This window comes from Cyprinodon tularosa, unplaced genomic scaffold (genome assembly GCF_016077235.1).
Source record: "Cyprinodon tularosa strain WSP-4 unplaced genomic scaffold, ASM1607723v1 ctg885, whole genome shotgun sequence".
In the NCBI taxonomy this organism is placed as follows: Eukaryota; Metazoa; Chordata; class Actinopteri; order Cyprinodontiformes; family Cyprinodontidae; genus Cyprinodon; species Cyprinodon tularosa.
Window position 1 is genome coordinate 59799 of NW_024039657.1, and position 27453 is coordinate 87251.

The 27453-nt window shown below is 40.4% G+C and overlaps 1 protein-coding gene across 1 annotated transcript; it reads right to left on the minus strand.

The window, feature by feature from the left end:
- Positions 1-408: 408 nt before the first annotated feature.
- Positions 409-26559, minus strand: gusb (glucuronidase, beta). Its single transcript, XM_038273690.1, has 12 exons — positions 26261-26559; positions 23399-23584; positions 22551-22732; positions 22287-22429; positions 21981-22168; positions 21494-21646; positions 18453-18631; positions 17426-17572; positions 6919-7003; positions 6432-6608; positions 2996-3131; positions 409-649 (listed from the first exon to the last, which is right to left on the minus strand). Exons 1-12 carry the CDS (start codon positions 26450-26452, stop codon positions 498-500), a joined length of 1920 nt encoding a protein of 639 aa, XP_038129618.1. The 5' UTR covers positions 26453-26559; the 3' UTR covers positions 409-497.
- Positions 26560-27453: the final 894 nt, after the last annotated feature.

Sequence of the window (27453 nt, forward strand, 5' to 3'; positions counted from 1 at the left end):
AACTCCATTTTAAGAGGAAGGAACCTTAAGCAGAACCAGGCTCTGTGTGTGTTGGGGTGCATTTATTGGTCCATCTGTAAAACTACAGAGAAACAGTATGTTGGAGAACATGTTCAATATCAAACAAGTGGACCCCAGATGCTTCCTCATCAAATCTCTATTTAAGGGCATATTCCACCTTTAATAAGCAGTCCTTTATTAAAGGCTTGCCTCCATTGCAGGTTTACTGTTGCCGTATAATTTCTGCCTGTAAGCATTTAAAAAGGATTGGTCCAACAGTCCTGCCTCTAGAGATTGATTCCAGCAGCTGATCCCGTTAAACCTGAGTTATTTAAGTTCAACAAAGAAATTCAAAAATATAACAGTTGTTTCTTTGTTTAACATGAATCAGACCTTTACACATTACACATTTTGATTAGACGTTATTTGAGTGTAAACACTAAAGTCGCTTTCGATGATTCAATGCATCCTGGGCCCTAAACACCTGTGTTAATCTGTCACAGTGGGCAGGGGTACTTGGTCCACAGTGGAAGGGTGCCGGTTTCGTTTGCCAGCCTCCAGTATCTCTCCTTTAGGATGAACGCCGCCGCTTTGGGTTGCCTTTGCCGGGTGAAAACACCCTTCTTATTTCCCACCATCCGCGTGATCCCTGCAAAGAAAAGGTCAACAAAAACAGTTCACAGTAATGATATCCCAGTATATGAAGCCAGAGGCTGGTAAAAACACACCAACTGCAGAATCTGTATCAAGAACCTAGAAATGGGTCTACTTGTTTCAGGATCAGACGTCATGCATCGACTTAAAAAACCCAAAACAGATCCAAGCGAAAATGGAGAATCAACGAGAAGAGTCAGGAGAACTAAACCAGCAGATTTTGAGCCAACAGCTCAGAAACCTGCATTTTGTGTTTGAGAAGCTCCTCTGCTCAAACACCATACTTAGATGATCAGCTGCCATCAGTGGAAATCAGGTTTGCTAAAGCAGGGAAATCCTGTAAGACACCAAAGGCCTGGAGGACTGTCTTTGGACACCCCTCAGCCTGCGATACTCGTTAACAATAACAGTCCTCAGTATAGGGGTCGCAAAAATGGTTTTATCAGTCATTGTGATATTACCCTTTATAGAGAGACAGAATATATAATAAAATACAGTAATATCCCATAAAATACACTCACCGGCCACTTTATTAGGTACCCCATGCTAGTAACGGGTTGGACCCCCTTTTACCTTCAGAACTGCCTCAATTCTTCGTGGCATAGATTCAACAAGGTGCTGGAAGCATTCCTCAGGGAGTTTGGTCCATATTGACATGATGGCATCACACAGTTGACGCAGATTTGTCGGCTGCACATCCATGATGCGAATCTCCCGTTCCACCACATCCCAAAGATGCTCTATTGGATTGAGATCTGGTGACTGTGGAGGCCATTTGAGTACAGTGAACTCATTGTCATGTTCAAGAAACCAGTCTGATATGATTCCAGCTTTATGACATGGCGCATTATCCTGCTGAAAGTAGCCATCAGAAGTTGGGTACATTGTGGTCATAAAGGGATGGACATAGTCAGCAACAATACTCAGGTAGGCTGTGGCGTTGCAACGATGCTCAATTGGTACCAAGGGGCCCAAAGAGTGCCAAGGAAATATTCCCCATACCATGACACCACCACCACCAGCCTGAACCGTTGATACAAGGCAGGATGGATCCATGCTTTCATGTTGTAGACGCCAAATTCTGACCCTACCATCCGAACGTCGCAGCAGAAATCGAGACTCATCAGACCAGGCAACGTTTTTCCAATCTTCTATTGTCCAATTTCGATGAGCTTGTGCAAATTGTAGCCTCAGTTTCCTGTTCTTAGCTGAAAGGAGTGGCACCCGGTGTGGTCTTCTGCTGCTGTAGCCCATCTGCCTCAAAGGTCGACGTACTGTGCGTTCAGAGATGCTCTTCTGCCCGCCTTGGTTGTAACGGGTGGTTATTTGAGTCACTGTTGCCCTTCTATCAGCTCGAACCAGTCTGGCCATTCTCCTCTGACCTCTGGCATCAACAAGGCATTTCCGCCCACAGAACTGGATGTTTTTTCTTTTTCGGACCATTCTCTGTAAACCCTAGAGATGGTTGTGTGTGAAAATCCCAGTAGATCAGCAGTTTCTGAAATACTCAGACCAGCCCTTCTGGCACCAACAATCATGCCACGTTCAAAGTCACTCAAATCACCTTTCTTCCCCATACTGATGCTCGGTTTGAACTGCAGGAGATTGTCTTGACCATGTCTACATGCCTAAATGCACTGAGTTGCCGCCATGTGATTGGCTGCTTAGAAATTAAGTGTTAACGAGCAGTTGGACAGGTGTACCTAATAAAGTGGCCGGTGAGTGTAAATAACTGTATAATAAGAAAGTAGATGTATTTTTAAACATTAAATATATAATTAAATTTTAAAATGCAGCAATAAATAACTTGAAATTCATTTAAAATTATGAATAAAATAATTGAACCATTTGGAAGAAAAAAACATTTTAAAATGAATGTATTTACTTTTAAAATAATTATAACTACTTCACTTATAACTAAACAGAGGGAAATACTGTAAAGTGCCTTGAGATGACATGTGTTGTGAATTTGCACTATATGAATAAACTGAACTAATGTAATGTATTTTAGGGGGTCGTAAGTCTTTTTTGGGGGGTCTCAGGCTGAAATGTTTGGGAATTCTTGTTGTAAGGTTTACAGAGAGGCTAAAACTGCTAAATAAATGGATGCAAATTTGTTATAACAGAGCAATAATCTCTTTTAATGGAAAGTTGTTGTTTTTTTTCACTTCAGCAACCAAAATTGCTTCTAAAACTTGCAAAAGAAAATTTAAAATGCAATATTTGGGCTTAAAAGAAAAAAAAATGATGTTACTGATGGCTGCTCATAACGTTCTGCCCCCCCCCCCCCCCCGATGAGGAGTAATGATCCAGAGAGAGAACGCTGGCAGTTCCTGCTCACCTTGTGTGGTCATGAAGTCAGCAAAGTTCCAGATGAGCTCCCCGATTAAATATTTCTTCCTTTTCTGGTCAAACACGTTGTGGTAACTCTGCAGAACCACTTTCTGATACTCCTCAGTAAACATCACAGGTGGATCCTGAGGAGAAACAGTCAATTATACTTCTTAAGCTGGGCTGTGTCAGATATCTGGTCACCATGGCGATTTACAGGTGAAAACTCTCAGCTGACGTAAAAGATACAAACCCATGCATAGGGTGACCATATTTTCATTTGGGAAAACCAGGACACCTTGGAGCGGGGGGGGGGGGGGGGGGGGGGGGGGGGGGGTTGATATTGAAAGAACAAATGTGAACAAATGTCTCATCATCGGGATTTGCTCCGTGATCAGAGGAAATTTTACTTGCCGCAGAACAGTTGTGAAAATTTGAAGTTCAGTTTAATATAATAATACAACTCTGTGAATAGTTCCGTCTGAAATTAATGAAAATAGTTGTTTTAATGGTTATTGAGTCAGATATGTGGCGGTAATGTTTGATTTATCTAAAGGTTTTAATCTGTTACTGTGTAAATGAGTTTGGCTGTAATTTAAGGACAGATTCTAATAGATCTGCAGAGTGGGGACTATAAATCTGATAGGATTTTAATTTTTTTATTGTTGTTTTGCACAATATGCTTAACTAAGTATTTTTTGTTGTTGAATATTAGAGATTTTGCAGATACATTTTGTAGATACATTGTTTAGATTTACTTATATATTTCTAACCCTTTTATAGAATAGAATAGAAAATCCCTTTATTGTCCCACAATGGGCAAATTTACAGCAGCAGAAAGATTATTGAAAATGGTCACACAAATGAGGAGCTTAGAGAAATGTATAAGAATAACATAATAGGGAAGAGTTAAAATATAAAAAATAAAATTCTGTAAAGTGTTTTAACAATATAAAACTGGAGAATTAATAACCAATATGCAGCTATGGACATTTTTACAATAATGGATATTTGAAAATAGCAGCAACATCAGAGATGTGCAGAATGACAGCAGCATGTTATTTAACTGACTAAGGTTTCTATCATTACATTTGATTTGATTTGTTCCTGCTCCCGGCTGTTGGAACCTTTATTCCACTCTGGATTCTTGTGAGTGTAGTCTTTGTTCACTTTAACTTTTTTTAAAATAAATAAATAAACAAACAGTTTTGAAAACCTCGGTATTCATTCTTTTCCTGCTTTGTGTGTCAACTTTCACGGTTGCTAAGCAACAGAGCATACGGCGGTAAAACCCGCCGAAGGGTAGACCTGTTCGAATTTACAGACAGAACTCTTCCGGCCTCCTTATTTTCAAGGACTTCGAAGGATCCAGTCTAGGTAGACCGCGTCCTTGGAGGATGCAGCCCAGGTTTTTTAACAGAGCCTTTGATTAAGAACAGGGCTGCCCGCACTGACGCGGCTCAGGGATTACGTCACACGGAGCGTTGTGCGCAGTGAAATCAGGACATTTCCTCACTTTCTAAAAAAAACCCGGGACAGGACGTGAAATACGGATATGTCCCGGGATATACAGACGTTTGGTCACCCTACCCATGCAGCTCCTGTGGGAATAGACACACTATTTTATGTTTAGAGAAAAAAAAACAGGATTCATTTAATTTACTAGAATTTAGAAGCATAAGTTTTAAGGTATTCTGAATGCTCTCTAATCTGGATCAAATGGATTTGTATACTGGTCTAAATACACAAATACAGCCCTGTTAAAATATGGAAGAACGTCTTTGTCTATTTTCTACCTAAAACCTGTGGCTTTCAAAAATCTGGCATAAAAAAAAAAAAAAAAAAACACTCTTGATTATTGATCGTTTTGTAAAATCATCAGATTTTCTATCGTAGAAGCAGTTTTATAAGCTGAACCATCCTGTTGGAATCGCATTAAAGTTCTCTGGAGAGAAGTTTTAGGATCAAATGGGATAAATATGTGAGCCTTTCAACTAAACTAACACATCAACCGAAGCACAGGGGAAAAAGCAAATATCATAGATAGACCGATACGTTATGTTCCTCTTGTATCGTATTAGCCGATATATGCATGCATTGGATGGTTCATTACTGCAGGGCTTTCTAAACTGTGGGTGGGGGGGGTTTGGGGGCATTGATATTGCAGGGGGAGCGTGTTAGAAAGACATCGCATAACTGACCCAGTTAAAACGTTTTTATTTGTTGATAGTAGGGCTGCAACTAAGGATTATTTTGCAAATCGATTAATAATCTGATAAAAAAAAAAGTTTCCTTAAAGAAGTTTTTTACTTAATTAAACCAAGTAAAACTAAAACTTTTCCACTTGAGAAGTTCTGGACAGAGCATAGTGACAGACCAAAAAATTTTTTAATCTTAAATGCAAATTAATATGATTACTGCTCTGAGTGGATTGCTCTGTCAGCTAAAAGCATGTTTTAGACTCTCTATAATGTATTTAATGATGAATTGATCACTAAATTAGTTGACGATTATTTCATTAATCGATTAATCATGATTAATCCGATTAATTTTTTCAGCCCTAGTTGATAGCAATGTTGAAATCTGTTACACGTTAGAATGAACGGCTAAACTTAAAATAATTACACTTTAAAGGTGGTAGTTATGTTAATTTAAAGTAGACTGTAGTTTATTTTATTAAAATATTAATTCCCTGCTGTTGACCGTGGTTTATTAAATTGTTGAAAAGGTTGGAGTGGGGTTAGAGATTGAGAGGGCATAAAAACTGTTTTGTAAATAAAAGTTGGAGTTATTGCCTTGCTAATTGCTACATTGCTAATCTTTAGTTTGATTTGTGTTTTGTTTAAATTGAGACATTTGTAACATTTCTTTTCATATAAATGCAGGAAGAAAAAGCAACAACAGGCCCAAAAATATCCGGAATACAAATCATGTAGATTAGACTGATGTCAAAAATAATCCTAAAAAGGATTAAAGAAAAAGAAAATAAAACCTCTATAGGTCAACCTGTACAAAATCGCAATGATCGAACAGGATAGTGACTCTTAAACATGGAGCTTGGATGTCCTTCCCAAAGCCTCATTCAGGCTTTCCTAGGTTAATCAATTCAAATTAACTTTTATCTATAAATGTCAGTAAAGTGGTCACATTTCTGGCCAGAAAGATGCCATGACCTTGTTGATGGCTCCAAAGTCTGACGTTTCTCTGCAACTACTTAAAGAAAGTTAATCCAAAAATATCAAAGGTGTGTATGTATATATTTAAGGAAAAAAAACAACTAACTGGAACATCTAGTTTTTGTTTTTTTTTTTAAATCCAATTGATTATAATAATTACACGTTGGTAAAAAAATGGCAGATTAAATGCCTACAATGCTCGTATGTGAACTTCAGAGCAGAACAGCAGTCTGGAAGGCTAGAGGTGCTTGTGTAGGTGTGTCTCCTCACATTATGAACCCCCGCCACCGCATCCGCTCCATACTCGCTCTGGATGATGGGCTTCTTGTATTTTCCGTACCAGTCCTCAAACTGAGTGTTGAGCTGCAGAGAGATGACCTCCATGTGGCCTGGATCGTGGTACCAGGAGAAGTAGCTGTTGACGCAGATCACATCCACAAAGGGAGCCTGGAGACACAACAGCACATGTTAGAGAGCCGCCAGGCTTGCTAAGCTAACCTGTAAAGGTCCTCAATGTCTACAAACGATGTTTGATATTTGTCCCTCTTTAAAAAAAGAAAATATCTACAGGTTTGAAATATTGTGTGTTTACATGCTCTATTAAAGGATTTACAGATTAATTTGACCCAGGTTACCCTCCGCAGTGAAAAGAATTTCCTAGCTGAAGGCTCATCTTTACCCCAATGGTCAGATCTAAGGGACATCGGAGCGTTTTTACTTTATTGTACTGCTGTTATAAAGAGGAAAACCGTCTCACTCCTTTGTCCCGTGCGTAGTTACTGTCTGTGATGTAGGTTACAGGTCGGGTGGGGTCCAACGCTCTGGTGTGCGCTATCAAAGTCCTGTAGGAAGAAAAAATAAACTGAAAACACAGAGTCCCAGGGAGATTGATCTGCAAATTGGATTGATGATTACACAGTTACGCAATCAGAGAGATAACAGGATTTGTGGAATTGTCTGTGCAGCTGGAACAGTGGGACCATTTTGTTCTCACGGTTCATTTGTGGATTATTTGGAAAAGATGTGTGGTTCTCTGGGAACACTGAACTCCAGCTGTTAGCTGCAGCTTCATAACCGGTCCAACAGCATTCCTTACTTTACAGAAAAGTGACTGACAGCGCAGTGTAAGGGAGGCTCTCAACGATTCCTCCGTGAAATCAAGGCTGAACTAAAACATCTCTTTCATATTTCATATGCTTTTCAAATTACAGGACTTCCCATCAAAATGGTTATAAAGAAAAGTTCCAGAAAAAGTACTTTATTCTCGATAAATGGCTCAATTATCAGCGGTTTTAGGCGTCTCATTGCTTCCTGATAAAATGAACTGAGTGAGGCTTCTGCACCACTAGATGGCAGCAGAGGATGAGCAAACGTTTGAATCAGGTGGGCTTTGCCTGAGAGACAATGAAACAAAAAACAAGGCAAATGTAAAAAATTGTAGATAAAATAAAACTGTATAATATTGCTAACTATAAAAAAAAGAAAAATGAAGCTGGCTCAAGTGACCCATCAGTCACAGTATCTGTTCCAGAAAATGTATTTAATAGAACGTTTATTTAGTATCATGTCTTTAGTACAGGGGTAAGGACCATTTATACAGGGGCGTTGGCACCCACTGGCCCCCGGTCTAGAACCACTCATGATTTAATATATGCAGGGCTGGAACAAGGAGGGCAGCGGCCCCTGAAGAGCAGTAGAAGAGGACCACTGAGGCTTGGTTTAACATCGCGGTAGAAACACATCTCTATCTATATATGGAGACGTTGAAGTCTGTTACCCTGTAAAATAAACTGTTACACTTCAAATAAAGGGGATCTTATTTTATTTTTATATTCTTTAGCGCTGTTCACTTCTCAGTCTTCTACAGTTGAAAAGATTGGTTAGGTTTAAGAACTATTAAATTACCAAGAAAATGATGGAAACCTTTGGTCTAACTGATGGATTTAGAGAAGGGCTCTCCAACCCTGGTCCTCAAGATCTACTGTCCTGCAGTTTATTTTAGATGCAACCCTGCTCAGACACTGATAATTCAAATAACTGGATTATCTCTTCAGCATGCCATCAATACCGTATTTTCGCGACTATAAGGCGCATATAAACGTATTTTTTCCCCCCTCAAAATGTGCGGCTCACCCTATAGTGCGGTGCGCCCCATGTGTGTTGTTACTGCGGACCTTTGAGACCACCATGAGAACGTTAAAGGGGGAAGTGTGGGCGTGGATTGTGTATAAAAGAACAGGTATGTGCTTTATGCAGAACTCCTCATCTCCTCATTGAGGAGATTATGAAAGCGTGGCTGAGGGAGGTGAATGTAAGGAGACCAGGTGTTTTTTTTTTGCTGCTTGTACCAGTTAGTTCTGACGCGCGGCTGAAGCAGCTTTGCTGCTCTGGCTGCGCGGTGCAAAAATGTGTCTGATGCGCATTGGGCGGAGCTACTCTATCCTTTCTCTGCCTTGCAGCTATATTTGCTGTGATCAGTGGGAATAAAGTAGTTTTAATATGTTTTTAAAGTGAGAAAGTCCACCTGAAAACTTAATCATTGCAGTCAGTTCATCCAGATTACTATCCTGCCTTCCAATATTATTTCTATAGGAGCCGCTCAGACCCCCACATACCAGCGGTGCGCTGTCAGTAGGAATCCCATTCAACAGCAGCCTCTGGATAAGGATAATAAAAGCCAACATATTCTGCCGGCAGATTTCTGCATTTTAAGTTAATTTATGCGTCAATAAACTGTTTCAGAGGAGTGATCATAGCGCTCTGTGTCATCAGCGATGTGTCTGTCTCACGGCCAGCTCCCAGGTTTGATTAATACTTTGTAATAAATACATGAATAAAGCACAATCATACTCAGTTTTGCTCCCGCTCTATTTTGAAATACGCAGTAGAGGTATTTAAACGTAGTAGAGGACATGTACATGTTAAATACAGTAATGGCACACATAACTGAAACTACTCCTTTTAGTACGGTGTGCCTTATGGTCGTGAAAATACGGTATATATATTAAATTTGCTGTTATGGAGCAGGGATGCATCTAAAACCTGCAGAACAATAGATCATGAGCACCAGGGTTGAAGAACCCGGGTTTAGAGCCTCCACAGTGAGTTAGCTAGTACTGCCAACAGTAATAAAGACAGAATTTAAATAACGCTTATCCATACCAGGATGCAGAGAAGGACCTAATCCGTCTTTTATTTATTTTGAAATAAATAAAAGACAGATTTTTTTGTTAATGAAAAGTGCGGTACAAATTGGATTTATTATTATTATTATTATTATTAAAAAGACAACTGAAAACCAGGCTGAGACTGCTGGGAAATGCCTTAATACACACTGGAGGGCCATGGATTTAAGATGAAAACATTATCAGCAAAAAAAGAAGTAGCAAGGATGAGAGCCTGAGGTTTCCAAATCAGACCCCCTCCTCTCCTCAACACATCCGGTCCATGAAGCCAAAGAACTGGGATCAGGAACAAGAAGACAGCCTGAGAGAGTCCAATTTTTATAGCAGGGATGCGAGAATCCCTCCTCAAGGACATTTGTCCTGCACCTTTTAGATGCATGCATGCTTTAACACAAGAAATTAGTGAGTCCTTTGCAGGACTCTAAAGAACCGGACTTCATCTGAGAAGGGAATAAAGCCATTGATTCAGAGGTGTTGGACCAGGGAGATATACCGGCCCTCAAAGACTAATTTAACATCCCTGCTTTACAGGGAATAAACTATAAACTCTGTGGCATCGAACAAAGACAGAGCTTCTGTATTTAAAAGCCATGCTTCTCCTGGATCAGAGGTTAAACTCCTGCTCTCTGTCTTTATAAAACATGTACACAGTACCTGCTACTATGCAGGTTATATACATTTACCCAATTTTCTGTTCAAGGCTTCTACTTTCAATTAGTAGTTTTTAGAAAAACAAAAAAAACTTTTAGATATCAATTCAATTGATTGAAAAATGGTAAACTGAGCTTTGATCCCACCAATCTTTAAAGCTGAAGTCTGTAAGTTTCTAAAAATCACTTTTTTGTCATATTGGCTAAATCTGTCCCTATGCCCAGACAGCAGTACATGTGATATGTAACCTGTGAAAAAAACTGCTTCAATTGGTACCGCCTACTGCCTGTATTTCAATCTGGAAAGAATAATTCGGGACGAGTCAAAACAACCAATCACAGCCAGAGGAGCGTCTGATGGAGTTTCAATCACAGCTCACACACGCTGAATCCCCCCCCCCCCCCCCCCCCCCCCCCCCTTCTGGTCGCATGCGGTAGCCGCGCAGATGCTGTGAGAGGGGTGGAGCTTGGACATGAGGGAAGCAGAGAGGGTGGGAGAGTGGCGTGAAACCTGTTTTTCTTCAAATTTTCAGTTGAAGTCTGCTCTCTCCTCAATGTTACAGACTGCAGCTTTAATAGAAGTGGGTATTTATTTTATCATTAGTGTGAAAAGATGATTGAAAACTCTAGAAACTAGGTGAACTGTCAGATTTTTTTTTTCAAAACTATTTTTTTGTTCCATTGGAGAATTTAAAAAAATTGAAGAATATAATTTAAAGGCACACTATGCAACATTTTCAGTTAATTAATGTGTTCCATAACGTTTTGGATGATTAAATGAGTCATTTCAGGTTGAACAAAGGTATTCTCGGCCGCCCTGGTGGTCTGTGGGGGAAATACCGCACTTGCAATTGCAGGAGCACCGACCCGCACCCACAGGCTCAGAAGTCTCGCGAGAGTCGTACTTGCTTTACGGCGAGAACTGTTACACCCCCCAGTTAAAAGCATGCTCGTTGCTAGCACAGTGGCGATCTTTGTGCAGTGCTGCTTTTACACCGGACGCAGCAAAAGCAGCAAAATCGCGTCTGCTGCTTCATTTTTACTGCTTGTACCAGTTAGTTCTGACGCACGGCTGAAGCAGCTTTGCTGCTCTGGCTGCGCGGTGCAAAATTGTGTCTGACGCGCGTTGGGCGGAGCTTCACTATCCTTTCTCTGCCTTGCAGCTATATTTGCTATGATCAGTGGGAATAAAGTAGTTTTAATGTTTTTAAGTTAGAAAATACACCTGAAAACGTAATCAGTGCAGTCAGTTCATTCAGATTCCCACATACCAGCGGTGCGCCGACAGTAGGAATCCCTTCATCAGCAGCCTCTGGCCGGTTCGCCTCCTCGCGGTTCACCGCGGCAGCTGGTAGGTGTTTTTCATCTAAATAATCCAAACTGCAGGCAGCAGGATAATAAAAGCGAACATATTCTGCCGGCAGATTTCTGCATTTTAAGTTAATTTAGGCGTCAATAAACTGTTTAAGAGGAGTGATCATAGCGCCCTGATCATCAGCGCTGTGTCTCTCTCCCTGCCAGCTCCCAGATCAGCTTCTCTGATTGGTTGACGCGGCGCGTCGAGCAGCAAAAATTCAATTTTTCCATCTCGAGCAGCAGCGCGTTTGCGACGCGTCACGCGCATTAGATGCTTCATTCGTTGCGTTCGCCTGTCTGCTAAGCTCAAAAAAACCGCGCCTGGCTTGACGGAGAACCCAAGAGAACAGCTGTGCATATTTACGACAGTGCACTTTTACTTTCGCCCTCTGGGGGGAGCCTCGCTGGAAAATCAACACCGGTTGCATAGTATACCTTTAATGTGGTTAGCACTGGATGTTTAGTGATATAAACCATATACTTCCTTATGTAACTGGTGTCCTGGAAAAGCTGATTAACCTCTGCTAAGGGGTTATGTTTTTAGTCGAGTTTGTGTAACTGTCCTTCAGGATCACTTGAAAATTTAAGAGGAGATTTTAATGAAATTTGTACCAAAGGTGCACCTCAGTCAAAGGAACATTTTTAGTGTTGATCCACATCAGAATCTGGACACAGGATAAAAAAAAAAAAGGATTCTTTAACGCAGGGGTGCCCAACCTTTTTTAAACCAAGATCTACTTTTGAAGTTGATGGCATGCCGAGATCTACCAAGCCAAACACAAGAGATGGGCAGTATTTGTTTTTTATTTGCAGGTGGAGAATAAACAGTACGTCCAACAAACGGGGAAATTATCAATTGTGTGAAAAAATAGGTTGCAAAAACAGAACTTAACAATCTCATAAGAACTTCACACCATTTCTCACTCACTCACTCACTCTCTAAAACTACAGAAAAGAGCAGTCAAGATCTCCAGACAAAGGCTGTGCAGTCAAAAAATCTAAATAAACCAACTGATACAAGGGTTGTCAAAAGTATCGATACTCAAAAAAGTATCAATGCTAAAACGTTGTATCCGGATACAATACTTATTTTCAAAAGTATCGATAAATTTCTTCCACCAGTGGCACCTAAACAGTCATTCATCTAAAGTGCAGATTAGAGGAAAATGCACTTTCTGAGCACTGTGTGATTGAATAATTCTGTGCACTTTTCAGTTCCAGACTTTTTCTGTAACAGGTGCAGCTGCTGAGAATTAATTTGTTTTTTAACTGGTTTGGCTAGTGTCATTGTTATGTATGTAAAGCATAGCCAAGGAAGGAACACTTAAGTTTATTTTGTTAGTTTTTTATCAAGCTTGCTTAATATTGTGCACAGAATACAACCTCAAATTATTGTTCTTATTATTTACTGTATTTATTATTTTTTTTTGTTGTATTTTATTTATTAATGAAAATATTTTACACTTTTGTAAACAAAATGACAAATAAAATCTGTCTAAGATCACTTCAAAGCAGGAAGAAGGAGAAGGGAAGTCCACTATTTCAGAATGATAAACTTCACTGAGCATTGGCATTGGCAGAGAAACTGGCAAGTTGATTAAAATTCAACAGGAAAACAGATCAAAAATAGGAAAATACTAAATACAAACTATGTTGATGTGAAGATGTAACATACGGCAGAATGGGTTGTTGACTGTTTCAGAAACTCTTTAATTTTGGGCAAAAGTCTTTCGAAGAATCTGCCAAGGCTCAGCCACCTGACGTCGGTGTGCAGCAGCAGATCAGTGTGGTCTGCACCTGCCTCCTCGAGCTGTGCACGGAATAAATGCCTCTGAAAACTCCTGGCCTGAACAGAGCAAGCGATCTTCATCGCAACGTCCATGAGATGCTTCATATTTAAAATACAGCCGCACAGCTGTTGTTGATGAATGATGCAGCGGTAGCTCCAAAAATCCTTGAAAGTTTCAGACAGCTTGAACAGAGCACCGAATCCAGCAGTGCACCCAACCATAGATGGAGCCCCATCAGTTGTGATAGATGTCATTATCTCATTATCTCTTCAGATTCCTCTTCACGCTTTAGAGTCCCTGGTGTTGTGATTCTATAGTTAAATTCTATTCCCAGCCCGCTGGGAATTTATGTTTCTGATACTTTAAGATGTTTATTGCCCTCCCCTGTAGGGGTGGTAAAATATCTTATTTAATCAGATATTATTTCAGCTGTTATATACTGTTTATGACACACAGTCCTACTAACTGTGTGTTAGAACAATAAATAAAAGAGTGATTCGAGCACTAATCATGGTCAAACAGTTATTTCCGCACATACATGGAATAAATTCACCACAACTTCTGTTCAAAATATAAGATTTTATTAACAAAATTCATTCAGCTCCAAGTCAAACGTATTTCAGTTTAACACTCTCAACTAAGACTAGTAAAACTCAACTAAACTAAACTAACGACTATGTACAAAGAGGAAGGGGAAAACGGTTGAAAAACATATTAAAGTTAAAGATGGATTCTGTGTTGGAAACCAAAGTTTATCTGGAATAATTTGGGATATGATCAAATTAGCTTTTCACTAATTTTAAGGACATTGGAATGTTTTCAGACCAATTCACAATGCAAATCCATGAGGTGAATAAAACATTATTTGGCCAAATAATGTCCTATTAAATGATTTGCTTAATCAAGAACCAAAAACCTTTAGCTAAATGATTCTTTACCCTCTTTGAAATAGCTAGCAGCGAATAGACATCAGGATTCCACTAAATGACTCTTGGTCATACTTGGTAATGGAAATGTAATGAGCATCTGAGAAACACATGAACACTAATGTTATATCAGTGTTTAAATCCTTAGTGAATAAAGCTTGTCTAAGCTTTAGCAACAGCTCAACACATATTCCTGTAGCATAGCGTAGCATGCAGTCTATTCTTTAGCATCAATTAGCGTTGTCTTTACTGAGCAGTAAACACACGATATGATTAGCATCATCAAAAGACACATTGCTTGTTCTGTCCCTAATCATGCCAGACCTGCAAACCTTTTTCCATGTCCATTTGGAAAGCTTGAGTTTCATCCAGTTTTGCAGCCCTGCAGTCAGGGATTCTTTGTCTAAATCTCACAGCAGGGGTCCCCTCAGTCTCAAACCCAGGGCATGGTCTTCATCCAGTTTGGCTCTGTAAGTTCTGAAACTCAAGAGAAATGTGTTGCAAAAGTTCTGTTTGCAGCAGTTAGGTTCTGAAGAGTTCTGACTCATCCTTGATGGTTCTGGGGATCTGGTTCCCCTGGGGCCCGCATCTCCACTGTGGGCCACAGTGGGCCCCAGCTTTGAGCGCAGGAGCAGATGCAGGCTGGATCAGAAGAGGGAGAAAGAGGCAGGAGAGGAGGCAGAATCCTGTATGCTCTGTGGTTTTGTTCTGTCCTCACAGAGGTGGGGGGGGGGGGTTGGTGGTTGGTAACACCTCTGTGACTTCCATGTGGCTGCTTTGGCTGCAAAAAGGGGGGGCTGCTGAAGTCCCCCAGCTGTTATTCACCAAAGCTGCGTTTTCTTCTCTGGTCATCCTATCAGGATGAAATATGGACACTGGTTCCCACTGTCCAAAAAGTATGATCATGGCATATGGCATAACATTCCCCCTTTTTGATCTGGAAATAAAAGATGCAGTTCTTTGTTTTCAGATCAACAAATAAGTCCATAAAGCCATGATATCTGGAGCGGTGATGAGTCAGGTTCCTGTTGGCAGGAAGAAAGTTCATTTAGGGTTCATATCTTCTCCAGTGTTTGTCCCTGGAGGATTTGTTGCAGGTCTGGCAGAAGCTGACCCTATCTCATCATAAAACAGTTAATTTTCTCCAGAGGTTTTGCATCTGGTTGAAGCAGGTCTGGCAGGAAAGTCTGACCCTGATACACAAATATATACATTCCAAACAAAATTTCCTAACACCTTCATGATGCTGTTGTTCAACCTTCATCATTTCTCAAGTTGTGAAACAAAAGAAAGAAAGGATAAAACACGTTAAAGTATGTTAGAAATTATCAACAACTATCATACTCTTGGATATGATAAGTTTTACCATTAGCTTGGAATTGCAGTACTTTGTTATTGGTCAGAGAAGCCAGTAGCTCTGTAAGAACTGTTTTGCAGATCTGTTCTAAGTTTTCTTTTGTGGTTGTTTCTGTAGCTTGTTGATATCCCCCTTTACCAGTGTAAACCTTTGGTTTTGCATTGTGATGTGAAGGCTTATGACCTTTATCTGGGGGTTCTGGTTTTCGTTCTCTCAAGTCATTAATTCCTTCATCTTGGTGAACCACTGGGGAACTGAATCTGTGTCTGTTTCTGGTCCTGTTCTTTGTTTGTAGGTTAAAGACTCTAAGCTTGCTTTGAAATCTATCTGATTTGAGACGTATTTCCCAAACAAGCTGAGCATATCTGCGAGTTTCCTGCATAGAAAGGTTCTCTATCCTGCAATGCATTGCTACATCATATCGTACACTTTCATGTAGATTTTGGATGAACAATGCTTTAAATGTGGGATCTTCTTCGTCAATATCTGGAGAACTGCAGCCCTCAAAATAAACCTGTCTCAAGCGAAAGTAATATTTTCTGGGTGTTTCATGTTCTCCTTGGAGAACTAAAGATGCCTCAAGCGTTGCTAACGCCGGATCTCTGTAACCAGAATATTCTTCTCTTAAGGTTTGACAAAGAGCTGAATAACTTTCTCTGATTTTTGGAGGAAGAGATTTTATGAAAACATGGACGCTTCTAGCTGTTGTTTTCCAAATCAGCTTCAATTTCTCACGAGAAGAAGGAAATGGCAAGTCTTTTAGACAGTGCTCAACTTCTTGCAGATAATCAGCTATGTTGGAGTGTTGATTTTCTGGGTCAAAAATATCAATGTCTTTGGCCAAGGATTCAATTTGTTGAATTCTATGGTCACTCGGTAGACCTGGCCCGTCAGGAAGCTGGTTCTGCTCATTAAGTGGTGGGGTGTTTTGAGCTAACCTTTGATGACACAAGGGAGACTGGTTCTCCTCAGAGTTTTTCAAGGTGTGAACTTTGGCATTTGATGCTCGGTCAACGGAGTGTGAGAGAGATTGGTTTGCATGGCTGTTTCAAAATTTTAAACCGCTTGAGTTTACCAAGTGATCTACTTGTTTCTCTCTGTCTGCGACACTACACTGCACACTGTGGGCCACAGTGGGCCCCAGCTTTGAGCGCAGGAGCAGAAGCAGGCTGGATCAGAAGAGGGAGAAAGAGGCAGGAGAGGAGGCAGAATCCTGTATGCTCTGTGGTTTTGTTCTGTCCTCACAGAGGTGGGGGGGGTTGGTGGTTGGTCACACCTCTGTGACTTCCATGTGGCTGCTTTGGCTGAAAAAGGGGGGGCTGCTGAAGTCCACCAGCTGTTATTCACCAAAGCTGCGTTTTCTTCTCTGGTCATCCTATCAGGATGAAATATGGACACTGGTTCCCACTGTCCAAAAAGTATGATCATGGCATATGGCATAACACTGGTAACAACCTAGCAACCGTGGCAAACCATGCCCAGCAATCAGCATGCATAAAAATGGTTCCCTGCATACTTTGTACTTTTCATTTTATTATTATGAACATAGACGTTGGCCTCTTGTGGTCAATGATTTGATTAGTGTTTTTTAAAACTTTTTTTTGTCATAGCCATAAATAGGTCTACATTGTAAAACTTCTCGCGATCAACTGAAACTCCGCCTACGATCGACTGGTAGACCGCGAACGACTGGTTGGGCACCCATGCTTTAAAGTCATTTGTAGGAACAAGCAATTCCCCACTAAACCAGAGGGAGGCAGCAGTGACTACTGACAGCTTCAGCAAAATTAAAGAAAACAAAACACAGGAATGGTGAGCCATGCATTTAAACAAGAAAGCAGAGCGAATGAAGGATGTGAGAGCAGGACAGACACCAGAGGCTTAATGCCGTGGCTGAGCCCTCCATTGGTGTCCAAAGTCATCCATCTTTGGACCAGAATATCTGAGACACCTTATTTATTCACTACTGAACGAAGTTAGACAGAAAGCTATTTACTTACTTGAAATAATACTCAGCTGGGGGCATCTCTGCAGCTGGCTCATTGGCTACGGACCACATGACCACGGATGGATGGTTCTTGTCCCGCCGTACGAGCTCATCCATGACGGCTAGGTGGTGGGCCAGAGAGGCATTCCCGAAACTGCGACTAGCAAAGCCAAGAAGACCCATTTCACATTTAGAATAACAAACATATTTTCATGAATGATAAGATTGTTTCTAGTTGTTATTCCCTCCCCTGTGCCCCGAAAGTTAACTACTTGATATCATGAATGGCTGATTAATTCTTACAAACACCAAAAAGACGCTGCTGCATAAAGGCAACCTGCTGAAAATAAAGAGTGGGTTATAACAAGAAGCTTTGGAGCTGCAGGGAACCATATTTATCAAACTTCTGAGAATTAGTGGAATTAACTCCTACTCCTAAAGCTAAGAATAAATTCTATGAATCAAAATTTTTCCCTGTCTAAAAATCCCTCCTACTCCTGCAATGATTAAGGAGACCTCCTGAACTGTGGGTAGGAGCTGCTACTAGAGGATGACACCAAGGCAAGAGAGACGTACAGGAACGTTCCAGCAGCTGAAGACGCTCTGGCTTTGAAGTTAAACACAGCTGATCAAACAGTGTCGCTTGGACAGAGCAGGTATAATTTGTGTTACGGAGCAATAAGGGATATAATCTCACCACTAACCTCATGCAGCAGAGTTTAATGCTGGAATTAAAAGACAATATAATCCTTCAACAGGATGGATCAGAGAAATTATCAGAGGAAGCACAAAAACTGTGAAGAAGCCATTTTAAATTGAGCTATTTTCCACCTAACAAGCAGGAAAGAAGACTCTGCAGGCGGGTTCCCTATAAGGATAAATGACTGCAGTCTGTGATCATTAATGCTAACTACACTTCCTGCTAAACATGAAAATATCAACACGGTGATCATTTTTTTTGTTTTAAAACTCCAAGTTCCCTTTTCATCTCAGATGTTACGACTTGAACCCACTGAGCAGCTTAAGAGAAGCAAGCTTACATGTCTTTAATGCCCACCCCCGGGCTCTCATCTATCAGCACGATGCCATGGCGGTCACACATCTGCAGGATCTCCTCAGCGTAGGGGTAGTGGCTGGTGCGGAACGAGTTGGCTCCCAACCATTTGATCAAGTTAAAGTCCTTGACGACTAAAGGCCAGTCCAAACCTTTACCTCGAATCTACAACAGAAAGATACTTTATACCCACTCAACCTTTACATTTTCACATTGCCAAAACAGCATATTTGTACGAAAGAGGATTAGGGCCCCTGTAAAAAAAAAAAAAAAGTTAACTGATTTTTTAATTTTTATTTCAGTTTAGTATGGGAAAAAAGTCAGAATTCTGACTTTTTTCTCAGAGTTCTGACTGAATTCTGACAATAAAAAAAGTCAGAATTCTTAGATTAAAGTAAGAATTTAAATTTAAAAATCAGTTAACTTCTTTTTTTCCGGTGGCCCTAATCCTCTTCCGTACATTTGTGTGTATTTGGTTGGGATTATGTTTAGGGCTGGGTACCGAACTTCGGTACTTTTATGGTACCGACCGAAATGCTTCGGTTCTACAGAGTATCGAAACATGCCTCGTCTTTCGGTACCAAGTTTCGGTGATTGGCTGGAACACTTAAGGTGATTGCGTCATCCAGGAAAAATACACAGGTGGTCACGCCTACAGCCAGGGTTCATGTGTATCTTTTGTGAACTGGTTGCAGCGTCGCGGAACCCCTTTAAAATGCCCCCCAGGTCAAAAGTGCGGCTTCAGTTTATTAAGACTGATGCTAATAGTGCACAATGCAATACATCGTGCACGGAAATAATTTAAGAGCAGAAAGTCGCTCTGTGTTTGACTGCAAGAAGAGCGGACCGCAGCCAGCGCGACCATCCTCCTCTCAGCAGCCCGTGGGCAGAGCAAAGCCAGAGCGGAGTGAATCATGCTGCTTTCAAACTGGACGCAGCAAGAGCAGCAAAATCTCGTCTGCTGCTTCATTTTTGCTGCTTGTACCAGCTTCTGACGCGCTGCTGAAGAAGCTTTGCTGCTGTGGCTGCGCGGTCGCAAAGTGGGTCAGACGCGCGTTGGGCGGAGCTACTCTATCCTTTATTTGCCTTGCAGCTATATTTGCTGTGATCAGTGGGAATAAAGTAGTTTTATTATGTTTTTAAGTGGGAAAATCCACCTGAAAACGTAATCAGTGCAGTCAGTTCATCCTGCCTTCAATATTTCTGTCGGAGCCGCTCAGACCCCCCCCCATACCAGCGGTGCGCTGTCAGTAGGATCCCATTCAACGGGCTTGTTTGTCAGACATGGTAATTTTTCTAAAGGAAAACTGCTAAGTAAAAAGGTCCTCACAATGTAACAGTGAATATTAGACACTGAATTATTTATTTTTTTATGTAAGAGGAAAAATGTAAATGGAAAAACAGAGCTTAAAATAAAACTCAAGATTTGTACTTTTTTATGTTGTGTAATTTTCTTTTTTTTCGAATTGATATTATAAAACTGGTATCGAAAAAAGTATCGTTCAGGAACCGGTATCGAAGTGAAGGTATCGGTATTGGTACCGGAACCGAAATTTTTTTTAACAATACCCAGCCCTAATTATGTTAGAGACAAACATCAGTGTAATGCTGTGAAAAGAAGGGATATAGTTGACTTTTAAACGAAATAATCTGGAAAGTTTGTCGTTATTTTTTATGTCTGTAACCTTCTTCCCAGCAACTCCAGCTGAAGCACCTACTTCCTTCCATCTGCTGTGATTTCTACACGGCTCGTTTGCTAATGGGACTTCTTTATCATGGCTCTCTACCTGCGACTCCTCCACATAATGCTCAAGTTATAGATGTCCTGTTTATAGATTATTCCACCTCATGTGGATCTATGTAGTTCCTTTAGACTCAGAGGGACTTTTTCGCTGGATTTCTGTTAAATATTCTTTTCTGACCTGTTGGTTTAGTTATGGAATTCATTTTATTCTATTATTGTTGCAAGAAAGAAAATGTTTTAGTAATTAAAATGGGAAAAAAGCAATACAGAGAAAAAACATATAATCAAGAAAAATGTATTGAGAGTAACTAAATAGTGTTCATTTTTTTCCCAGTTTTTTTTTTTCAGATTGAGTTTTACAAATTGTATTCTTTTAAAATTGTGTCATACAATTAGAGTCTCTTCACCTATGGGGGCGGGCTTTCCTTTCCTTGGTAGTGAGGAGCAAAGGAGCATTTCTATTGGTGTGCTGGATGTTAAGCCGCTGTTACACTATGACGATTTAGCCAGCATACGCCTGATATTTGAAAAATTTGGTAAAAACGCTGGCATATGATGGATAAGTTATGGGTCAGTTTTGTATAAGTCATGAGCACGCTGTAGCATGCTGAAACACACACATGGCTACATACTAGAAGTACGTCGAGAAATTTTGAGCATGTTCACAATTTTGTTGACGTATGCCAGCGGATGCCAATGCATATGCCATAAGTTAGAGGTAAATTATCTGATTGTTTTTTTGATCTTCTTCGTGTCCTTTTTGTGCAGGCCGGGTGCCTCCGGGCGCATTGCTGCCCCCTTCAGGACACTTGCTTGTGCATCATTTCATGGGAATTCCGCTGTTGTGCATTAAGCATAGGTTAGGCTGTCCTTGAACTTAGGTTCTGGACTCGTTATGAATACACTATGTCTACGGCCAAAAATCTAAAGGAGTATTTTGAAGAAAAAAAAAAATTGAAGATAAAAAAAAAAAAAAAAATGCGATTAAGTAAAAAAAAAAAAAATATTAAATAGGAAAAATACATCTGATTCTGAAAAAATTCACTTTTAGATTGAAACAGATATTAAAAACAATTCGGATGGGTGTTTTTATGTACAGGTATCACAATTGGATGTGGAACGCAGAAACACCTTCTTCTATATCTTAAAAAAGCTCAATGAATTATTCCCTGTTTTTCTTTCTTCATTTTGTCTCAGTCCATCACATGATTCCAATATCATACCACTATAAAGTTTAAGGACATAAGAAAGAATATGTGAATATGTGCATGTGAATGACTCACGTCAGCATCTTCATGCTTATTGACTCCATGGAAATAAAACGGCTTGTTGTTGATGAGGAACTGGGCGTTGGTGATGTTTACTGTGCGGATGCCGACCGGGAGAGTGTAAACATCCTCGTATGTCGATCTCTCATCAGCAGCCACCAGGCGAACCTGTGGAGGAAAAGTCCAAAGAAACAAAACGAGTTTACAGATTAAAAATATGCATAAAACTTTATCATCTTTAGATGTTTACTATTTTTTGAAATCTTTCATTTTTGTGTCCTTAAATGTGACTGTAGCACTGCATTAACTTAGATAATAGGGTGAACACAAAGCATGCAGTCTTTGGTCATTTCAGGGGAAAACTTATTGCGAAAATCTAGGAAAAAACGTAAAACGATGGTTTGTTAATCTGCTTAAAGTTTCACTTCCCCGTTTAGCAGACCTCATGTGAACTCCAGCCCCACACAGAGATTAACCGCTTTAATGTCGAAGAACGACTCGCCTCCAAAGAGTACAGATATCCTGGATTCACGTGCATCAGGTACGGCCACCACAGGTTGACATCCACCACTTTAAGCACTCCAGAAGGCTCGCTGGAGGAAGCAACACAGTGACCTCCTTGGTCCATTAAAGTCACCTTCAGGGCAGGTGAGGCTGCTCCCTGGACCGACACATGGTACCGAACCAGCCCTGTAATCCGGAGGGATTACACACAAAGATGAGCATCAGAAGGAACGTTTTTTGCTTATGCGGTTAAGGCTTCCAGTCATCTTTACTAATACAGTCAAAGAATGAGTGTTCGATTTACCCGTGTTATCCAAGAAGTCTGTAACCACGGTGATGTCATCCACGTAGGCTTTAGGAGTGGTATATAACAGCACAGGGCGGTGAATCCCAGCATAGTTGAAGAAATCAAAATTGGTGTTCTGAACAAAGAACCCCTCAGGATACCTGTTAATTATCGAAACTCGTTAGCAATCCTACCAGTGGCAGCTCTACGGGGAAGCTAACGTTAGGGGTTAAACCAGAGCTGAGATTAAAGGTCACTGCATGTTGGAGGATCACAGCTTACCTCGTCCGGTCGTTCATGTGCTGAATGGTGCCTGGAGGGAGAGTGTGCAGAGTCAGAGTGTTGTTCACAGCGATGGTGATCCTGCAGGGCGTTGTTGGCTCTTTACGCAGTAAGGTGCCTATTTCTGCCTCAAAAGGCAGATGGCCGCCTTCGTGTTCGGTCACCTGCACCCCATTCACCCACTGGTGCACACACATAAAAAATACATGTTATTCCAAACACGGGTGGTTCTAGACAGGGGCCAACAGGGGCCCCTGTTCTGAAAACATACACTACAAAAATCTCGATATATATATTTTTATCAGTTTATTTTCCCTTGACTTAAGCAGCAATGGAAGGTAATTTGCCAAAATTATAAGATGATTTACTTTTAATACATACAACTCAGTTATGTTACTTCATAAGAATAACATTGTATAATCTTATTTTAAGGGGAAAATACTCATTCCTTTAGCTAATCATCTTATTTACCTGTTTAAATGAGAGAAAATACAGAGAAAAAAAGCGTGTTTAACATTTTACCCATCTTTAGATCTGTTTTTGCAGTCTAATGCCGAATTCATTTCTTATGATAGCAGAGGCTGACAGAAGAGACCATAACTGATTTTTTTCATGGGACCAATTAAATACATTTCCTTTATAGTTTATTTAATTATTTTAAAAAATGACAGCTGTAAGCTTCAGCCGTATTAGGAGGATCACATCTGTTATTTCAGGGGCCTCCAACTTTGGCTTTATGGCCTAATATGCCAACCAAAGCATATTTAGACAGTTTCTTTTGTGTGTGTTTTTTATTCTAGAACCATCATTGAATCCAAATATATTTATACATTTCGTGTTGTACTCACCACTACTGAGTAATAGTGAGCGCTTCCTACTCTGAGAACCACTCGTATGCTTTCATCGGCGACCCAGCGGGCAGGGACCGTCACCTCTCGCTCGTACCACGCCCAGCCAATGAAATCTCTCAGCGTGGGGTCTTGGGTGATGTCATTGTAGCTGGCTGGAACCGGCATGTCGATCACAGGGCCCGTCTGACAGAACATAGAGTAAAAAAATTAAGCTCGCATTTAGAGTCAATGTTGATTCTTTTGGTGGTACAGTTACATTTCTTTGCTTCCACTGAATCTCGGAAATGCTTTACTCACTTTTTTTAAAGCAAACTATTTGAAATGAGCGGTACAGGTAAGAAACAATTGAATTTTTTTTAATTTTAATTATTCTTTATATTTATTTATTATTTTTTATATTTATATTTATATACACCCAAGAAGAAAAAAAATTGTCCAGATGGTTTTTGTGAGCTGAAACTCCAGTCCTGGAGGGTAACGATGACATCACCATGGTTACAGGTGATATCAATCAGCTAATTAAACTTTGGACCAAATTAACTAATAGTGAGAGCACCAGCAGATGAGAACCCCTAATAAGACCATTCACCAAAGTTGCACATTTAGGATATTTAAAAGTAAAATTTAGAGACAAGATAAAAAGATCTGCGCTTCAACCTCAACAGGTTCCTCCAGAAAACGCCACATCATTTCCAACACTTCCTAGGGCAGATGTCAGCTAAAAAGTTGGACATAGTCTGGGTTACTTCAAACCAGCTACTGAGCAGGAAACATGGTAAATGGGGAGTAGCGGTCGATTCCTGGAGGTCGGCTCTAAGCCGCTCAGCGGTTCTGTTCCTCAGCTTCCTTCTCCAAGCAAACAGCTCTCTATCTGCTGAATCGGTCCATCAAACCCGTTTTACTAAGACCTGACAACTAAGTTTTTTAGACACCTTTTTTTCTAAGACATGACCATTTTATTTCTGAGGCCTGATAACTTTTTTTTGTAAGAATGGAGAGCTTTTTTTCTGAGACCTGACACTTTTACCCCTGAGTCCTGAGGAAGCGGTAAAATAGCTGTACGATCCATTGTCATGCCACACAGCTTAGCATCTTTAATATCAGCAGGGGGGGATTTACCATTAGACAATACTAGGCAGTGAACTAGGGCCCCCTGAGTTCCTGGGGGGCCCATAAAACGCTGTTTACATGTATTTTTAATACAACTATTCCTAATTTGTGCACATTAATTATGATTTTGATAAAAATTCTTTGGCTAAAATGCCATCAGAACGCTTATAATATTAAGTGTGTCTCAGCCCCCCCCCTCAGTGTCACTACATTGGATCAGTCCATTTGCCGCACATGTTCAGCAAGCTCCAAACAGACAGCAGCAAACCTTCTGAAAACAAACGGCAGGAAGAGGAAGTGCTATTGTCACAATATTTAGTGATTTTTCAGACCCCTCTAGCACTTTTATTTAAAAAAAAGGTGCCTACTGCCAAATAGTGACTTTTTTTCTGCCACTACAGTCTCTGGCGACAACATAAAAGCAGCAAACTCTGCTCTCCAGAGCCAGTAGATTGGTAACCCCGCCTCCTGCTCTCCTCTATCTTGTCTGCTGTCATGATTCATGCAGCTATTATTTCATCCAAATGAAAAATGGAGAAGAGAGAAGCAGATCATGGCTTGTCTACTGTGAAAAGGACTGTTATTTACTTTTGCCGTCACCTTTTTGGAAACACAGGAAGGAGCAATCAGTTGGCAGCTTAAGCCAGCACACACTGTATTTTTTTTTATCAATCGTGGCATACATCTACAGCTCACACTGTACACCGAAACCGCAGTGTTTTGAAGTTTACAGCTCACGATGCATCTTCTGCCCTTTTGGGAAAAATCATCCCAAAAGGACAAAACAAAAAACCTACCGTTTACCCCGGCTTTAGTGATTGGAATTTTTTTCCCCCTTTTGAGACAGCATGAAAAGCCAGCTGAGAGCAAAACATAGAGAGCAAAACAACAAGAAAAGGGACAAGAAGAGAGGGACAAAACATAGAACAAATAATGTATCTCTATTCTATTAAAAAAATCTGTATCTATATAATGCCTTATCTTTTATGTGTTGTCTTCTCTTGTCGGAAAATTTTGATCTTTCTTATTTCATATATTAATTTATGCTATTTACTCACTATAAAAGTTTTCACTCAGCCTGTTTCACCTGCAAGGCAACACCATTCTCTGTGTGAGGATGTTTATAGACCAGACATAGCTTCTTCCCATACCAAACCACAGTCTTTTACTGTTAACCAAAGTGACTCCGACTACTTTTCCATTTTTGTGAATAAGCGGGAACGAACGCTGCTCATGCAGAACAGGGCAGGATGCTTTGCCATTAGGGCTGTATGATGAACTGTTCTCTCTTTGCAAAGATATGAATAAATGTGCCAACTGAGCGAAATCCATCGATCTCCGTGTATTTAACTAGGGTGAATAGTTGAATACTTTTTCCCCCACTACACTTCTCAATGCAGAGGGCCCCCTGCCTGTCTTTGCCTAGGGCCCCACATTTCCTAAATCCGCCCCTGAATATCAGGTTTTTCTAATTGTTCTCTAACTTTCCAGGTTCAGAGCCAAATCAGAGTTACTGTAGAACCGGCCTCCAGTAGATGAATAACTATGAACTCCTTAAACTAAACTTTCTGGCTGTGGAAACAGCCATCGCATATTTTATTCTAATTTATCCTAACATTGCACCTTTTATAAGGAAATCTGGTTCTGCAGAGATTGTTGATGGAATGCAGAATATTTTATTATTCCAGCAGTTGGAGCTGATTATTATCAAACACTGCTCTGGTTCTGCAGATCCGCTCATTCGCTCACCTCTGCCAGTCGACTTTTGTACCAAGCCTTCTCGAAGCCCTGGTTCCTGTTGGGAGATCTGTCAGCGCGAAAAGCCCACAGCCCGTTCAGCTCCTTCACCTCCCTGGAGGAGGATTCCCTGGGAAACAGGAGGCCGGTGTCCAGCAGCAGCGCCGCCTCAAAGGCGGAAAACAGCAACAAAACACGGAGCATCCTGAGCTCCGCGGTTCACTGCAGCTTCTGAAACTTTCTATCTGCTCAGTAAACCGATCGACCGACCCCGCGTTTCCCTGTTGCCTACGTCACGTGATCAGGTGTGTGGTCACGTGACTTCCAGTTGGTTGTGTTGCCTTCAAGCTCTTTCAGAAAAAACTCACAGCTGTTTTGTTTTTTACCTATAGGTCAACTTTAAAATCAAATACTAATTAAACAAGGCGTTACTGAAAGCATACTATGTTATTTTGATTAGCAGCATCTTATCAGCATCAATTTATGTTTATAAAATTGGACATTAAAAGAAAATTAAGTCTTTAACTCCAAACCCAACTCCAAAAGTTGTTTTAACCGCATTTCACAACAAAAACATGAAAATAAGCTGAACTTTCCCTTTTTAAATTTAAAAGTTTAAGAACTGGTAACTCACTTGATAAAGTTAAAGATTACAACCACTTTGGTTTTCTAAACTAACTTAAATTATTGTCCCTGCATTTAACACTTAATTTGTCAACAAGAAATACTTTTTCCACTAAAAAAATAAAAGTTTTTGTTTTTTTCTACCGTGTAGGTTTTTGTCTAGACTGTTAACGGTAAAAGATTAATTAGATTATTGAAACTTAACTGCTTAGAATTCAAATTTTTCCCCCTCAATATGCTGCAGTGACGCAAAACTTACGCAAGATGTCGCCAGACACAAGCAGAAGTTACAAGGAGGATATAAACGGTTTAAAGACCATCAGTTGTTAAAGATAAGAATAGTGTTAAATCTAAGATAACAATCTGGTAAATTCAGCAGCTGTACTAATTAAAATTTTTATTTTTTTCATTGGGGGTGGGGAGGTCTGGAGGCAATTCGAAAACAGTTTTTATTTACCTGTAAAAAAAAAAAAAGATAAAAAAAAAAGAAGAAGAATTTAATGAGTGAATAAACTGTAACCTCTGTTGGACCACTACCAGAATGTGGTCCACCTCTTGCCCACGGAGTAGCCAGCCTCCTT

Coding starts and splice junctions, on each gene's coding strand:
- gusb (XM_038273690.1), bottom strand. CDS start 26,452: ATGCTCCGTGTTTTGTTGCTGTTTTCCGCCTTTGAGGCGGCGCTGCTG. Junction 22,169..22,286: donor AGACTTCTTGGATAACACGG/GTAAATCGAACA, acceptor TCCGGATTACAG/GGCTGGTTCGGTACCATGTG. Junction 6,609..6,918: donor ACTACGCACGGGACAAAGGA/GTGAGACGGTTT, acceptor TTGTGTCTCCAG/GCTCCCTTTGTGGATGTGAT.